This window comes from Cyprinus carpio, chromosome A9, assembly GCF_018340385.1.
Source record: "Cyprinus carpio isolate SPL01 chromosome A9, ASM1834038v1, whole genome shotgun sequence".
NCBI lineage: Eukaryota > Metazoa > Chordata > Actinopteri > Cypriniformes > Cyprinidae > Cyprinus > Cyprinus carpio.
Genome location: NC_056580.1, coordinates 6,408,979 through 6,427,574, shown reverse-complemented (window position 1 = coordinate 6,427,574; position 18,596 = coordinate 6,408,979). Strand labels below are relative to the sequence as shown.

The following is an 18,596-nucleotide window of genomic DNA, read 5'->3' as shown; positions in this document are numbered from 1 at the left end:
GATCTCCCTGAGTTTCCATCAGCAATCATTAGTGTTTTCAAAATTTGTGATTCTAGTAAGACCACACAAAATATTTTTGAGCTCGAGTCCTTAAATAGCCATGTGTTCTTGGGTCGTTTCTATTCTGGGATCAGAGTCATGCACTGTCCTTGATCTCCCCTAGTTATCATTAACAGCATTGGCCCTATTCTGCTTTCAGAACACAAAATCTTGTCAGCCGACTACGCAGGCAGCCTTTTAAGGCATCATAGTTGTGCTCCCAGTGTAAATGCTATTAAAAAAGACAAATGCCTTTTAAGATACCATGTTTTGGCATCATATATGTCCTTTACAGAGAAAGCAATGCATCCACTTTAAAAATTATCTTGGTAAATTTACAGTAAAAAGAAGAATAAACTACCAAATCAGCTTTTACCTATATTGTTCTGATAACCACCATGATAATACAGCGGGTAGAGAAGAAACCACTTGATAAATCAGAGTTCATCGTAAGTGCACAGGGTCATACACACAAACACAAAACACCAGCAGGGTGACACACAATGCTAAAATAATACAAAAAACATTAACTAAATTACATCAAATGTAAGAAAACACACCCAAATGTACATTATATCCAAAATGACAATAAACAAAATTATTTAAATAATCAAATGTGATGCGTCACAAAAGGACTTCTGTAAATGTTCTTGTACTTCTTATTTTTTGTATTTATTTTCGGTTGAAGGAATAGTTCACCCCCAAAAAATTTAATTTGCTGAAAATGTACTCATCCTCAGGTTATTCAGTAAGTAGATGAGTTTTTCTTCATCAGAACAGCTTTGGAGAAATTTAGCATTACATCACTTTCTCACTAATGGATTCACTTCAGTGAATGGGTGCCGTCAGAATGAGAGTCCAAAAAGCTGATAAAAACATCTTGGATGACTTGAGGGTGAGTACATTTTCAGCAACATTTCATTTTCTGGGGTGAACTATCCCTTTAATGTAAAACTTAAACCAAAATGTTGACTGAGACTTCAGACGAAATGTGGTGAGGAGCTGATGTGAAGAGCTCTTGCTGTGTGACCAGCGGCCGGGTGCTGAGCGACCCGTCAGCATCTGGGTCTGATCGCAGCATGCTCGTGTTTAGATGCACCTCGTACAGACTGTGAAGAGCCGCTCAGAGCAGTGTGTAAACATTAGCGCCGCAGGTAGTAAAACACTGTGCGTTTGTACTGGAATGTCAGGAATTCCTTTGACTCAGTGAGAATAGAGCAGGAAAAGGAAGCTGTCTGTGCATCATGCTTAAGTTATTTTTGCCTGGTGAGAGCAAGAGGTCGTAGTGTATGGGGAAAAGATGTGCAATTCATCTTGTTAGCCCTCTGAAGCCCTTTTATGAACTCGTATGGGCCTCTGCTCGTCCCTGATGACATACAGTGCTTTCAGTTGTGGAAAAAATGCTATCACAAGCCAGAAAAAGAGTCTTGGCACTTACTTTGACAAGCAATAATGTCTTGTGTTTCCACTTATGATAATTTTGTTCTCCCTGTGTAGATTCACCTTTAGATAACTTTTCAGTGTTTTTCTTGCCTTAAAAGTTAATGTGAATTTCCCTCAAACAGTTTGGTAAACAGTGGAAAAGTTCAACTGATCATATTTTCATATTTTTTAGGGATGATAAAACATATGTTGAAAATTTTTTGGTTTTTTTCTTTCATCCATGTTGTTCCAAACCCGAAAAAGCTTCGTTCATCTTCGGAACACAATTTAAGATATTTTGGATGAAAACCGGGAGGCTTGTGACTGTCCCATAGACTGCCAAATAAATAACAGTGTCAAGGTCCATAAAAGGTATGAAAGTCATCATCAGAATACTCCATCTGCCGTCAGACATGCAATCTGAGTTATATGAAGCGACGGAAACACTTTTTGTAAGCGAAGAAAACAAAAATAATGAGTTTATTTAATAATTCCTTTGTCAACAGTCTCCTCTGTGTCTCTTCATATCACCGTATGCTGTGTGTGCTCTTCTGTGTGATCCGCACCGTATTGTTGTGCTGTTTCTTTGTGTATTTAGGTTTGATTTGTTTGTATGTGTATTTTCCTTGTGGCGTTTGGAACGACATGGGGGTAAGTCAATAATGACGACAATTTTCATTTTGGGGTGGAGTATCCCTTTAATGCTTTTTTGAATTTAGTGTATAATAACAAGAATAAAACATGGACTTTGACACGTGGAGCTTTATCTGTGTGAAGTTGCCATTGAAAATTGTGTAATATTTGAACGTGCTTGAAGCTAGTGATAGATGTTTTAATGTTTTTGAATTTGAAATTTCTTCTCACAAAGGCTGCATTTATTTGATCAAAAATACAGTAAAACAGTAATATATTTTGTATATTAAAAATAAACTGTTTTCTATTTGAGTATATTTTAAAATGTAATTTATTCCTGTGATGCAAAGCAGAATTTTCTGCAGCATTACTCCAGTCTTCAATGTCACATGATCCTTCAGAAATCAAATTATTATTATCGATGTTTAAAACATTGTAATGCATCCTTGCTGTATTTAAATATGTATATAGTATTTTCTTATATATAGTATGCTGAAGATTGCAGTTCAACAATCTGAGAAAAAAAAAAAAAAAACGAAACAGTTATAAAATACTATGTACAAAAATTAAATTAATTAAACATTTTCATTTCACACCGTATTTATTAAAAAAAGTTGGTTGCTACATGAGATCATGGCACAGCCCTTTGCTTAAATCTTGAGTCACGGTGGATGTATTGTATTATTATATAAGCTCAGTCACTGCCCATACATTTCCAAATCCATGCAAAGCCCTTGAGTGATCATACAGTGTGAATGACTGACCTGTCCACACACACCTCTGTCCTTCTTTCACCCCTGCCCTCTTTATCAGCATACTACAGGATACACTAAATGACAGGCATTGTCTCTGTGTGTGTGTGTGGTAGGACATGACTGCGCGGGACCTCCTCCAGCAGAGGTACACCCTGCCTAATGGAGACACAGCCTGGAGGGCCTCCCCGCTGGTCACTGCTGCTCAGGAGGGCAAGCTGGTGCTGCTGGACGGCATCCACCGCGTCAACCTGGGCACTCTGGCTGTGCTTTCCAGGTCAGCCTCAATCCAGATTACACTTAAGCCTAGATCACACTACACAACATAAAACGTCGGTAGATCGCTGTGTGAATTAATGATAATAATTCAAATGTTCATTATATCAATAAATTATTACTACTACTGCTTCTACTAATAATAATATTAATGATATAAAAAATATTTAATTTTAATAATTTTTTTTATAATAATAATAATTCAAATGTTCATAATAATAATTTATTATTATTATGAACATTTTAGTAGTAATAATAATTTAGCAGTAATTTAAATGTTCATAATATTAAATTACTGCAACTAATAATAATGACAATAAATTAATAATAATAATATTAGGTGGACAAATTAGTTGACACTGGAAACTTGTTACATCAAGGACATTGGTTAGAACATTGTGTTCTGTTCATAAATGTCTGTTAACAGACTTTTTTTTTTATGCAGTATTTTTTTTTTATCCTTTTATTTTTGGTCTTTTGGCAGTTTTTATTTTTATTTTTATCTTGAGGACACACTCTTGGTGTGAAAACCCCAGCACTGCTATTTCTGTGCTTGAGTTTTTCACTTTGGAGCGGATTGCTGGTCGTCGCTCTTTGTCCTTGATTTGTTTGGAGATTAATCTGGCCTGTCTACCGTCTCAGGTTGCTGCATGACCGAGAGCTAGCTCTGTATGACGGGACTCGACTGCTGAGGTGGGACCGTTACCAGACTCTAAAAGACGAACTAAAGCTCACTCACCAGGAGCTGCAAGACAGGTAAAATTTTCATCAGACAAATGCATGAATCTGCTCCAATCAACAATTGAGAGCAAGCCAAAAAAAAAAAAAACATTTAAGTTGGATAAGCACATAATGGCTTTAGGAATGGTCCGAGGCTCTCGTTAATTTATAAATGTTTTTATGTCCAGCTGAGGTAATGCTTTTGGGAAGCGTGCCATAGAAATTAAGTACTTATATGAGACCAGTGTTCTGCTTTGCATTTTAAGAAACCCAGCCAGCACCTGTCATTTCTCACGAGAGCTCCATCCATCCATGGGTCCCAGTTCCAGCAGCAGTTGCAAAGTGTTAACTGCTGCTGTGACTCGGCAGTGTGCCACGATCATGCAACAGAATGGGAATCTCACACTAATCAACACCTGCATGTGTTCGTGGGGGTGATGTGAGAATGCAGCACATTCATAGCAGCCCTCCTTTTTTATGAACTATCTCTCAGCAGTCAGATGATTATGGCATATTCAGTGTATCTCAGTTGACTTTATTAAAGGGATAGTTCACTCAAATTATATGCATAAATACATTAAGGATGTAAATCCTTAAGTAAATACATTAAGGTTTAAAGATGCTATTTGCATTAGGTTATAACAGCAGAATAAGTATTATCCATGCAATAAATCGTAGATAGATGCTATTTATACCTAGTGCACGTACTTGCAGATACAGTCTGTGTATTGTAGTACATTATAAAACAGTAAGCAGTAATAACAACATATTCAGTGTAAATGTTATATTTATTCAATTTTCAGACCATGTTTAGTAAAAAAGAAGGCTATTGCTCCTCCGTGTTTCTCTTTTTTTTTTTTTTTTTTTTTTTTTCTTGCAAACAAATAAAAGATAAAGAAGCCTACCCTACAGCATCACATGGCTATTGAGCTCCTCATTTGGACAGCGGCTCACTGTAGATCATGTTGCACATTTGTTTGGCTAAATTCTGTCTATCTTATCCCTATTATGGAAGATACACTAGCTGCTTGTGACTTTTTTAGTTCTCCTAGAAACTCTGGTCAAGGCGGTGCCCTTGCTGTTATTTTTAACATGCGTGTTAAATGTCGTTTATTGCCTTTTACGAACTATCAGAGTTTTGAAGCCCAAGTGATGATGTTGGACTTTAACACTTTTGGACACTTTTGTGTTAATGTTTAACTTTATCGTGCACCTAAGTATCACAAAGACTTCATTGAAGAATTTTCTGATTTTTGTTTTATCCCACATTGTACTATTGTCTGATTCAGTCTTAATTGTGGGCGATTTTAATGTCCTTGTTTGCTGCCCAGGAAAACCCATGGTAGCTGACTTCTTAGAAATATTGGACTCTTTTAATTTGATTCAATCTGTTATGAGTAGCACTCATGAACTTGGCCATTCCCTTGATCTTGTTCTGTCTTTGGGAATTTCAGTTTACGATCTTAATATCTTGCCACATAGTTTTTCTGATCATTCGCTGGTGGTATTCAGTGTGAACCTCCCAAGTGTATGTCCTTCTGCTGCTAAGTCTATGGTATATTCCTGTATATTCACCTCATTTACAACTTCAGAATTTCTAAATGCCTTTATTGCCTCTCCACATATTCCATGTATTGAGTCTGCATCTCCCTCTGTTGATCCAGATGGGTTGATTACGACCTTTAATTCTGTCTGTATGAACATCATGGACTCCATTACCCCATATAAAATGAAGGAAAGAAAATTTCAACCATCGCTAAATGAACAGACTCGTGCACTGAGACGAGAATTTAGAAACCAAAATTACCTAAAGGCTGTAAAATATTACAAAGCAAGCTACTTGTCTGATACGATTGCTAATAACCCACCATGTATGGCCACCAACCCAGTGCTAATAGAAATAACTGGAGCGGATCCTTTTGGTCAGTTTGAACTGGTGTCACACTCTGATGTTAGAGATGATATGCTTCACTTAAAGCGATCTTCCTGTCCTACGTGCATTCTTAAGGAAGGTGTTGATATTATCAGCCCAAGTATCTTATCCATTATTAATAGTAGTTTACAGAATGGTATTGTACCACTTTGCTTTAAGCAAGCTATTGTTGAGCCTTATCTTAAAAAACCAAGACTGGATCCATATGATTTAAAAAATGATTGGCCAATTTCAAAATTGCCTGGCTTGTCTAAGGTACTTGAAAAAATGGGCTGAAACAATTAACCACTTTTTTAACAAAAAAATAATACTTTAGATAAATTTCAGTCGGGTTTTAGAAGTGGACACAGTACAGAATAAGCCCTCTTAAGGGTTGTTAATGAGCTTCTCTTGATTACGGATGCAGTAATCATGCAGCATTAATTTTACTAGATTTGTCAGCAGCTTTTGACATCATTGATCACCGGATCCTTTTGACTTGTTTAATGCAATTTGTTGGTATCCAGGGGATGGTCTTAAAATGGTTTGCTCCTTATTTGGAAAGTAGATCTTTTTCAGTGAAGATCGGTAACTATTTTTCTGCCTCTGCACCTAATACCTGCGGGGTCCCGCAAGGGTCTATTTTGGGTCCAGTCCTGTTTTCACTGTACATGCTTCTTTTGGGAATGATCTTTAAGAAGTATGGTATTTCTTACCATCTGTATGCTGATGACACTCAAGTCTACTTGCCGTTGAGACCCAGTAGTAAGGATCCTAATGCCCTATTCCTTAAGTGTCTGGAGGAAGTGAAGTTGTGGATGGCTGAAAATCTCATTCAGTTGAATGAAAATAAAACAGAAGTTATTATTTTTGGTTGCTCAGCTGGTAGCCTGATGGTAAATGATAACTTGTGTCCATGGAAGGTGAGCCTACAGGATCAATTAAAGAACTTGGGAGTCATTTTTGACTCAACTTTATGTTTGATCGTCAAATAAAGACAGTGGTTCGTAATTGCTTCTTCTATCTAGGGGCAATAGCCAAACTGAAACAAATTCTTCCAGCCAGGGACCTGGAAAAAGTTGTCCATGCCTATATTTTTTCCAAGCCTTTTGTAAAACAGGTCTGTAAAGGTGATATTATGTGCATTCAGATCATTCAATAAATCCATTTGTCACGTCCGGTTCTCAGTCTCATTTGAACTGAAGAGGCTGCAGTCCTGAATGCCGAATGAATAGTGAATGTTCTGAAGTGTCTGATGACCAAAGCCACATAGGAGGTGTTGATTAATTAACTCTAACTATAGAGAGACTCTACCTCAGGACAACTAACCTTGTGACAGAGAGTCTAGACCGAGCGTCCGTTTCTGTGAGAAACACTGAGTAACGATGAGATGTATTTCAGCCCATGACAATGGCTGCTTTCATCTCCAGACCGCAATAACAGGAAACTGCCCACCCGACAGTCCAGCTCAATTTAAACCGAGGGCTGATTTTATAGGTTTTGTCACTTAACACCATGACACTCGCTGTTTATTTCGGTCTGTCCCTTCTTGCCTTCAGATGTGTAATTTAAAATTGGTTGAGAAATTGTATGCCACAGCATATTGTTGCATTTTTTTTTTTTTTTTTTTTTTTTTTAATGGAGAGTTAAACTAAAGTTTTTAATAATTCAAGTCTTATTTTTGTAATTTAATAACTGAGTATGACTGCTGAATTTGTTTATAGATGTTTATACATTCTTGTGACTTTTTCAGATCAGGTTACTTTTTTTCACATTTAGAAACCAAATGAACTCCATGATGGTGGATTCAAAAATGAACATCCTATCATCATGTACTCACCTCATACCATTCCATACCTGTTTGACTTGCTTTATTCTGGGCCATACAAAAGAAGAAACACATCTTCCCAAATTTGTACTGAGTTCACCCCCCCCCCCTCCATCCTTATGCTCAAATCAACTAAATATATATCCTATTGAGAAGACTTTAAATTTAGCACATGAATCCTATACCCTTTATGAGACATTTATGGTGCCATTGCATTCCTTTTGAAACTCAATAGCCTCAGTCCCCACTCATTGCAATCACTGAAAAGAGTGATCAGCACTTCTTCTTTAGTGTTCCACAGAAGAAAGAAAATCATACGGGTTTGAAACGCCATGAGAATGAGTACGACAATCAGTGTGTCTTATTGTATGTTGGCCATCCGCAGGGATCAGCAATCAGCTTTTGAGTGGCTGATTCATCATGTCCTGCGATTCCAAAGTCTGTGTAAAAGCTTTTTCACAGACAGCCCATATCACATGCTTCACAAACTAACTAAATCTATTTTGGGTTTTTTACTCACCATTTCTTTTCTTTTAACACAGTTTATGTCTGGTTGGTTATCAAAATATATTGTGAAATATATAGGTGTGTGTGTATTAGCTTTTTAACACATTTAATTTCAGCTAGTTGTCAAAGCAACATTTCTATTTTTTATGTCGTTTAACTTGATATACTAGAATAATTAAAATTAAAAAACAATCTGAAAAAACAAAAACAGAACAAAATTATGAAAAATGTAGCTAAAATGAAAATACAACAATAAAAATCATTTAAAATTTTGTAAAGAACTATATCTTAGTTATACTAAACGTAAATAATCTCTGAGGCTTAATTTACATCTTGCTCTTAGATATGACATGACATTATTGTAATCTTAACCACTGCTTATCAGCACCTGATCAGAGAAATGACTAATCTGTGAGCGTCATGGTGAAGAAATCAGTGCTGTTGGATGTATATTTGCGTCCTGTTGGTGGAGCCCCACCTAGACGGGTAGGAAGGATGTTTGTGGTGGCGCGTCTGAGGTTGAAATAAAGCCACGTCCTCTTCCTGTGTTTCAAGTCCACGTCTCAGACTTCACTTGTGGTCTCTTCATGTGGTTCCAACACTGCTCTTAATTAGCAAGCCTCTGTTCCTGACGGCCTCAGACTCACATACACACTTCTCACTGTACAGACATCTTAATGAGGAGGCCTCTAAAAGTCACACTTTGCTCAGCTGCGTGGACAGGGCTGCTGTCTCTGACCTCCTGAGGTCAACACCGCGCTTGGGAACAGGATATCGGTGCTCTCACAGTCAACTATTATTAGCGTCTTGTTCGGTTTCTCTCTCAGTCTTTCAGACTTATTGCATACAATACGGAAATAAGAGCTGCTTACTTGAACAGTTTTAACATCACATCTGTGCAAATTATGCACAAAAACAATGGGTTTTCAACTGGTTTTGCCTCACAACCAGAATTTTACATTGCTATAAAAGTAAGGTCATTAAAATACAATATTTATTATTATTTATGAAATCATTTTATGTATTTTATTCTAAGCTGTATACACTACTGTATAGATTTTTTTTTTTGGAAGAAATTATTGAAATTTATTATGCATCAAATGTGACAGTAAAGACATTTATAGTGTTACAGAAGATTTCGATTTCAAACAAATGCTATTCTTTTGAACTTACTATTTATCCACAAAAATATTAAGCAGCACAACTGTTTTAAACATTGATAATAATAAGAAAACTTTCTTGAGCAGCCAATCAGCATATTAGTATGATTTCTGAAGGATCATGTGACACTAGAGACTGGAGTAATGATGCTGAAAATGCAACTTTGATCACAGAAATAAATTACAGACGACTGGCGACTAGTAATATTGATGTCAAACCTGCAAAACGAGTCTTGATGCACCATATTTGAACGTGTACATAAATTATGTTTCCAGTGAAGGGTTGTGTGTGTTTTATTCTTTCTTTTAGGTTTTTTTTTTTTTCCGGTTTGATTTGGTTTCGTGTTTTGCTTGACAGCCCTTAGTCACTGTATCTTTCTTTTACCTTGTTTGCATAAATGGTCTTTCTTATAGTTTTTCATTGACATTCAGTGTTATGGGCAAAGATTATAGCAGTGCACCTGTGTATGATTACTGCTAACAAGTGGTACGTTCAGTAATGATGTGTAAATGTTAGAGACGGGAGCTGGTGTCTTTGAAACCAGGGACATGGAGTGGGAAGGTAGGAAGGTGTTGCTAGGCAACAGGAGGCAGTTGATCTGATGAAGATCTAAAGTAGTGTTATAATGAAGAATCTCGATCACTCTCTCTGTGTCGGTGGGTGTATCTATGCATTTCATGCAGTGGGCTTCACTGTTTATAAATAGACGGAGCTGTCCAGTGGGATTACGTGGGGATGCAGCTCGAGCGCAAGCTATTGTCAGCGATACGATATCAATGTGCCAGAGATCAGTGAGGGCATGGATCTTGACATGGGCATATCCTATTCACTTTGACAGATGAACGGACTGGCTTCACCTCCTCTTGTTCTCATATAGTCATCAGTGATCAGGTGCCTTTGGTAATGCCGGCCCCCTGAAACATATCATGATCATCATAACAAAGATTGACAGTTGCTGTGACAGTAATGTCCGTGTTCAGGTCACCTGCTCCATTGTTTACTGCCTATTATTTGTATTTAATAAGAAGTGAAACCTGATTGAATATTAACTTCAGTCACTTGTGTCTAATGTTCGGATCCCTCAGAAGGATACATATATACAAGTACTGTATATACTACCATTCAACTACCACTGCTGATCTTCTCCACAGATCCATCTTCCCAGTCCATCCGTCATTCCGGATCATCGCTCTAGCGGAGCCGCCTCAGGTTGGGAGCACCTCGCAGCAATGGCTCGGCCCGGAGATCCTCACCATGTTCCTCTTTCACACCATCAAACCTCTGGCCAAGGCTGAGGAAACTGCTGTTATCCAGGGCATGGTCAGTCACATCACCTTCAGACTGATCTACTGTCAAATTCAGTAATCTGTTTGATTAAATATGCTTACACCGACATGTTTACGAACTGCATTTTGTGTTGAATCAAGTTATCATATAGCTTGGATGCCCGCTTTTTGGATTTGAGTCTTGTATACATATTATTTTTATAACAGATCCCAAATGTCCCCAAAGAAGCAGTGGAGCAGCTGCAACACCTGACTCACAGTCTGAGAAAATCCAACGATCCAACGGTGAGCTTTCCAGTTTAAAAGGTTACTCCATCCCAAAATGAAAATTTTGTCATTAATCACTTACCCCCATGCCGTTCCAAACCCGTAAAAGCTTCATTCGTCTTCGGAACACAATTTAAGATATTTTGGATGAAAACCGGGAGGCTTGTGACTGTCCCATAGACTGCCAAGTAAATAACAGTGTCAAGGTCCATAGAAGGTATGAAAGTCGTCGTCAGAATACTCCATCTGCCATCAGACGTGCAATCTGGGTTATATGAAGCGACGGGAACACTTTTTGTAAGCGAAGAAAACAAAAATCTCCTTGTGGCGCGGATGATACAGAAGAGCATACACAGCATACGGTGATATGGAGAGACACAGAGGAGACTCTTGACAAAGGAATTATTGAATAAAGGCATTATTTTTGTTTTCTTCGCTTACAAAAAGTGTTCCCGTCGCTTCATATAACCCATATTGCGTGTCTGATGGCAGATCCCTTTAAGGTCCCTAAAACCTCTGAAGAACAAATCAATGCCTTCAGCACTTACACTTAGACTGTGGCTCCTTCCCTGACTCCAGTGGTCCAAGAGCGGCTCATACAGAGAGACTGGAGGTTCTTCCAATCTTCCAATGCCTTATCAGCTCAGTTGTTAAGGGTTCCTGTTTAGACAGCACAACACAGGTTTTCTTGTTTAGAAAGTGCTTAGTCTGCTGCTTAAAGGGATTTAAAAAAAAATCTTAAAGGGATACTCCACCCAAAGATGAAAAATCATGTACTCTCCCTCATGCCGTCCCAGATGTATATGACTTACTTTCTTCAGATGAACACAAACTGAGATTCTTATAAAAATAATACATCTTCATGACTCCATATGATGTACAGTACCTCCAAAGATGACACTTTAAAAACCACACTAATTAAAAACAATGGTAATCCATAAAGCCCCAGTGGTTAAATTAGTGTCTTCCGAAGTGAAAAGATACAAGTATATCATGCTTCACAATGTGTTGACTTAAACACACTTTTCCTCACAAACATCTGTCGCTTTAAGAGACAGTTTTATGTTCATGTTTTGTTTTTTGTTTTGTTTGCTTTGGTTTTGTTTTTTGTTTTGCTTTGCTTTTGATGAGATGAAAAGTAAATGTTGTTTTGTTTTGTTTGCTTTTTTGTTGTTGTTGTTTTTGCTTTGTTTTTTTGTTGTTGTTGTTTTTGCTTTGCTTTGCTTTTGGTGAGATGAAAAGTAAATGTTTTTTGTGTTTTTGTGCTGTGTTCAGGCCCTGTCCCTTGCTTCTTCATTGTCCACCAGGCAGCTGCTGAGAATCTGTCGACGTCTTTCTCAGTATCCAGAGGAGAGTGTTGCTCATGCTGTGAACAAAGCCTGTCTGTCCAGGTAGACAAACTCAAACGCATTCATCTCAGTGCCACCACTCAACAACTAAATGACATTTAAAAATAAAATATTCACAAACTGTTTTAACTCTGCACAAGGTTTGCAGTTTGGGGCAGGGCTGTTACTGACCAATGGCAAGCATGAATCTTGTTCAATATCAGGGATTTATTTATCATTCTGTTTGATGCTGCTAGAGACGCTATACCTTAGATGCTTATTTCCTTTTTTGCTTGAGAAGTTCAGAAAGACTGGGAAAAGTTGATTTGGAATTATATATATTTTTTTCTTTCTTTCTTGGATTTGTAGGTTTCTGCCCAGCCTGGCTCGCTCAGCTCTTCAGAAGAGTCTGGTGAACTGCTCAATAGAGGATCAGCCTGACCCAGCATCAGAACAGAGCCATCTCTACACCTGTGAGTTACAGTACAGCACCATACCAGAGATCGGACCAACGCTAATCACAGTTCAGGAGAATTTAAATGGATGCTGAATTATAATACTGAGCATTTCAACACGGTCACACAACAGGAATTTCAGTAGTCCAAGTTTTGTAAATACCAGAAAACTAACACCTCTATCAAATTCTGCAGTGCAGCTCCACAAAATGTCCACTTGTCCACCATTGCCTGAATCTGAATTTAAATCTTGATTAAATATTGATATGTGGCTCCATTTTTATGACTTTTCGGTAAGTTCTTCCAACATCGTTAGATTATTAACAGGTATTGGAAATTAAAGCTATTCAATAATGCTATTATATAATTATACAATATATGCACATTTCTATAGGTTGCATTTCAAACATGAATTATAATTATAATGTTTCTCAAAATACTTTATTAGTTATGTGTGTGATCACAAGATTATAAGAGTGATTCATACTGATAAATGAAATGCATTATACGAACTACTTAGCAGTTATATGAATTTCTTTGAATTTGATTAATTCCATTGAATTCTTCTTCCTTAAGTTCGAATTACAGTTCTTCATCCTGCTGAATTCAAAAAGTCATTCTTATTTCTGGATTGCACACGTCCCTGGCTCAGACAGCTTCAGTGGTTCCTCAGTAATTTTAGCCTGCACTGATATTTTTGTCTAATTTTCCCTGCTGTCTGTAAGAGACATACAGTACGATGTGGTGTCTGAAAAGTGCATGGGAGGAAATGGATTGTTTTTGTGTGTCCCCAGGAGCTGGTCAGTGATACGGCTGAATAAGTCATCTTTGTCTGGTAAAATAGCTTTTTTGAGAATCTCTCACTTTTTCTTTTTTATTTTTGCTCTCCCCTGTTAGGCACAGTAAAAGATGGACTTCTGACCATAGGGAACGTCTCTGTGCCTGTGTACAGCCCTGATGAAAAGATGAAGGTCCCGGATGTGCTCTTTTATGAGAATGTTCAGGTGAGCTCCTTATCTGCCCATTACCAGAGAGAAACATTGCCCTCTTCTCTGCAACCCACAAAAGATATGGGGCCACAAAGTCATCAGTTTTACTCCTTCTTAAATTAAAAAACCTCTATGACTTTATTTCTTAATGAGAGTTTTAATATTTGTGAATTATTCCTTTAATGCACCTAGGCAAGAAAGAAAACAAATATTAAATGAAAAACTTGAAAAACATAAAAAAGAGACATGGGTTGAAATTACCTTGGCACTGAGATAAACTAAAATAAAAGTAGAAGTACTAAAATTACTAAAACCAAAATAAACTCAATAGAAATATAATAAATTAACAAAAATGACAAAATCGCAAAATTACTAAAACGTAAACTAAAATTATAAAAATAAAAGATTTTTTTAAAAGTAAATAAAAGATAAATATATTTATAAATACTGTAATATATATGTACATACGTGAGTGATTTAATATCATATTAACAGTAGACTTGAAAATGGGCTATTTTACTGAAATTGAAACCCAAAAATGTTTTGTATATTACTTAAGATAATCGTATTATAGTTTACTGATATTTTAATGATCCAGTGAATTAAATAAATACAGGTGCATCATTTCATGTGGTTAAATAATTAAAATAAACTATTATTTACAAGAAATTAACAAATGAAAACAGATTCTTCATATTATTATAAGACTTCAGGTACAATCAAATACAATAAAACAGTAAAACACAAACCTGATTGGATGAGCCATGTTTGAATGGAATGGAATAGAATAGCAGATACATACACACCAGTTGAATTCTATATTAAAACACCAAGATGCAACATTCCTTGGCAACCGTAAACAACCTACACTTACACCTTATTTGCACATACATACTGCATTACCCACCAGTCCTGTTTTTATTAACATGGTCAGAAGACCGTTTGTGATTATTGCAGGTTGCAGTTTTCATAACGATCACACGGGCCGCCAAAAATGGTTTGGTCTGGAAGTGAGGAAAGCTCAGTCTGTCTCTGTCTAAGCCTTGTAAATCAGCTAGGTGTTTTGTTCAAAGGTCAGATCTCCGAGATGACCCACACACTGACCAACACGCTTGCACATCCAAGTACAGCAGGTTCACAGACAATCAGGGTGTAATCATATTTCATTATTAGGGATTTGAAGGACTTCTCACTAAAGCATCTTCAGTATTCAAAGTTAAGCCTCTTACTGCTCAAACAAACCAAATTATTTCTCATGTGCAACTATTCAGATGATCATCTAGATAGCGATCAATTACTGTATATATGTTAAATCAAACAGAATTGCAAAAATGTTGAAAAGTTTCAAATACTCCCCCATCTAATGCTAATGTTTCTATCAAACCAGCCCAACCCACAAACACCAGTTGAGACATTTTTGGCCCATTTAGCTGCTCAAATAGACAAGTTACAATTCTGAAATTATATAGGCTACATCATATTTAATGTACTGCCACTTTAAAAAAAACAATAATAATAAAACTCTGTGAAACTTTGGACAGAGTGGTGTAGCAGCCATTATATTTGTTAGCAAATTAGCAATGAGCAAGTTACTAAATAGTCATCATAAACAGATTATTATTGATAATAAATGTAACTTTTTTTATTGAACGTGTACATGTACAACAGAATAATGTGACACTGAAGACAGGAATAATATCTGCTAAAAATTCAGCTTTGCATCACGGTTATAAATTATACTTGAAATATATTCAAATAGAAAATAGCTATTTACAATTGTAATAATATTTCACAATATTACTCTTTTTAATTTCTTTTTATTTAATAAATGCAGCCTCAATGAGCATTAGAGACTTCTTTCAGAAACATTTCACATGTTTTACTGACTCCAAACCTTTGAATGGTAGTATTTAAAAAAGATCTGTTTAGCATTCTATCATACAGTAATAACAAAATATAAAATGTTGCCGATAGTAACAGTCAGTATTGCTGCCACTGTATGTGTGGCACTTGGTCTCATGCTAGAGTTGCTCAGAGATGTGAGAAGAGAACGAGGGATGACCCAGTTATTCCTCCCTCACTGCCACCTCTCTCCTCCCTTCAGAGGCCCAGAAAGAGGTGGAGGAGAAAAAAAGATGCTCTTGTCCCACTTTTCCATGACCTGCTTTTTTGTCTTTCGAGCACTAGAAGGAGAAGTGCAGTAGTCCACTGAGGCGGAAATGAGGACACGTCCCCCCCAATATGGCAAACTCTTGCATCCGCTAGCCTCTCTTGTGTTGTATAATGTGTGTTTGCAGCAAACAGCATCATCCCTATGTGTCTTTATCATATTGAAAAAGCACTTTGTGCCTTTGCAGCCACGTAAACAGAAAATTCAATTCCCTGTGTCATATCCGGACCAGAATTCATTTCTGCTTCCATTTATCTATTCATCTTTTGTGTGTCTGTAAAATGTAGGTGACCCTCTCAGACGTAATTGATGCTTTACTTGAGTCTTTTCATGTTTTACTGCTGGAGCAGTCTGAGATAGATCCGGTCACATGACATACATTGGACCATAAAAGTCTGGGGCCACTTTGTTAAAAAACTTACCTTTTTTTTTAGCAAATGTGTTACATTTCTTTAGTACAAATTATATTGCCATAACAAAAAATGGAATTAGTACTTAATAAATAACACCTTTTACCCTAAATTACAGCAGCACTTCTGCTGTCTATTCTAGAATGTCTATTCAGAGAGTCACTATGTCAGATTACATGATCAAATGTTTTTTTAATTAAGAAATGTATTCACCAAGGAAGCATTAAATTGATCAAAAGTCACAGAAAAGACTTTTATAATTATACAAAAAAAAAAAAACAGTTTCAAATAAATGACTGGAGTTATGATGCTGAAAATTCAGCTTTGCATCACAGGAATAAATTACATTTTAAAATATATTCAAATACTAAACAGTTCTTTTAAATTGCAATAATATTTCACAGTGTTACAGTTTTACTGGATTTTTGATCAGTTAAATGCAGCCTTGATGAGCAGAAGAGACTTCTTTCAAAAACATTTAAAAAGTCTTTCCAGCCCCAAACTTTTTATTTTTTTTGTTAACAACTGTTTATTGAATTTTCAGTAGTATCAAGCAAAAAGCAACTGTACAAATTTAGAACCCATCCCACCCCCTGGTAGACGTAAGGGTAGAGAAGAAAAATAATAAATAAATACATGAAGTAAAATAAATAAATAAATAATAATAATAATAAATTAAGTAATATTAATCCAGCCCCAAACTTTTGAACAGTAGCTCATTTATTTTTATTAGTGACCTAGAAATACCTATAATAACCACCTAGAAAAGTAGACCCAGCTGAAAAAGATGATTTTGACAACCTGGTTATAACTAAATTACATATACAAGTGTTTTAACAAAACTAGGATTTCACATGTTGCCTTTTAACCCATTTGAACCCTGTCCTGGTTTACTTTCGTTGTAAGTGTTACTGTAACCTGGATTTTTTAGCAGAGTTAAAAGTTGGTAATCCTTCATAACATATCTTGTACCTTGATTGTCCCTTTCAAACTTTTTTTTTTTTTTTTTTTTTTTTAAATGACAGAAATCCCAGATTTCCAATGAGGTCTTATATATTTGGACCCTACTGTGTTTTGTACTGCTGTCATTATAAAATATGTTTTGTCTGTTTGTTCACAGCACATGATGGTGATGCAGGACATGCTGAAAGACTTCCTGTTGGGGGAACACCTGCTTCTTGTGGGGAACCAGGTAAATGAGGATTCCCATCCTCAGGATAACAGTCTGCAGAGGAGACGTACAGTACACTAGCCCAGAGCACTGGCGTCGTGCCATGAAGCACAGCTGCATTTGTAAAGCATCTGCCCACCAGCTAGAGGGTGAACTAGAGCTCAGTGTGCCCTACGGCACCCAGGCGCTCGCCCACACTCTGCACTAGAAGCCTGAAGCTTTACTGTGTTTGTGTATGGAAAGAGTGGGCGTCCTGACTGCTGTCACTTCAGAGTTTAGATGGATAGACTGATTGATGCACAGAACCAATGAGAGTGTGCTAGACATACAAAATGAAATAGGAGACCAGTGAATACGTGCTTTAATGTTTATACACTACTGTTCAAATGTTTGTTCAGAAATGATTCTGTTGGTATTATCAGTGTTCAAAACAGCCATGTGGCTTAATATTTTCGTGGGAACCGTGATGTAGAAATTAATTTATTGCACTATTGCTGAATAAAAATATTGATTTCTTTAAAACCCAAATCTTACTGACCCAACTTTTGAAAGGTAGTGTACATCTAACACTCTGATTTTGTCTGTGTAGTGATGCTTGAACTGGCATGATAAACACTGACTAGCTCTATGCTTTGGATGAAAAAAGGAAAACTAGAAAAACAAGAGATTTTGCAGAATATCTGAGCTTCTGTTTTTCATAAAATAAGTGGATGGAAATTTATTAAAGGTAACAGTATTGTTGTGTCTTGACACGTGAGCTCTTTAGATGGAAATGCAGGGTTCCTACACAGTTTGGAAAAGTATGGAATTTGATTTTAGTAATTTCCAGGTCTGGAAAAGTATGGAAAAAGAATTGCATTTCCAGACTTTTGCCGCTATTTAGTTTTCTATAATAGAAAATTATAAAAAGAATGAAAAGAGTATGTTCTCATGGCAGCTGTTTAATGATTCTTTATTGACTGTCAAATACATCTGAATTAATCCAAGGTGCACTTTTCATTATGCAAAAATGCAGGTTATATTGCAAGTTTTTTTTTTCTCAGGATATTCTTAGCACCATTTTACAGAGCTCTAAAAGGACCTTTGCAAAAATTAAAAATATACAGTAAGATTGCAGTGACACAAAGGAAATGGGTTATAGTATAAAACTAGAAAATGTAACGTGTAAGCGAGCAAAATATTCCCGTGTGCATATGAACAGATTCTCTAGGGCACAAAAATCTTGTGTGCATGCCAAAGTCTGCAAGAAAATCAATGAAAAACCCTGAGA

General features: G+C 36.6%; 1 protein-coding gene across 1 annotated transcript in view; it reads left to right on the top strand.

The window, feature by feature from the left end:
* The window catches only part of LOC109095689 (von Willebrand factor A domain-containing protein 8), a 37,604-nt gene that overhangs the window by 8,108 nt on the left and 10,900 nt on the right, over positions 1–18,596 (top strand). Inside the window, 8 exon segments of the mRNA XM_042763291.1 lie at positions 2,963–3,123; positions 3,765–3,878; positions 10,402–10,570; positions 10,744–10,821; positions 12,079–12,194; positions 12,501–12,604; positions 13,484–13,590; positions 17,276–17,347. Of these exon segments, the coding sequence (XP_042619225.1) occupies positions 2,963–3,123; positions 3,765–3,878; positions 10,402–10,570; positions 10,744–10,821; positions 12,079–12,194; positions 12,501–12,604; positions 13,484–13,590; positions 17,276–17,347 (921 nt within the window).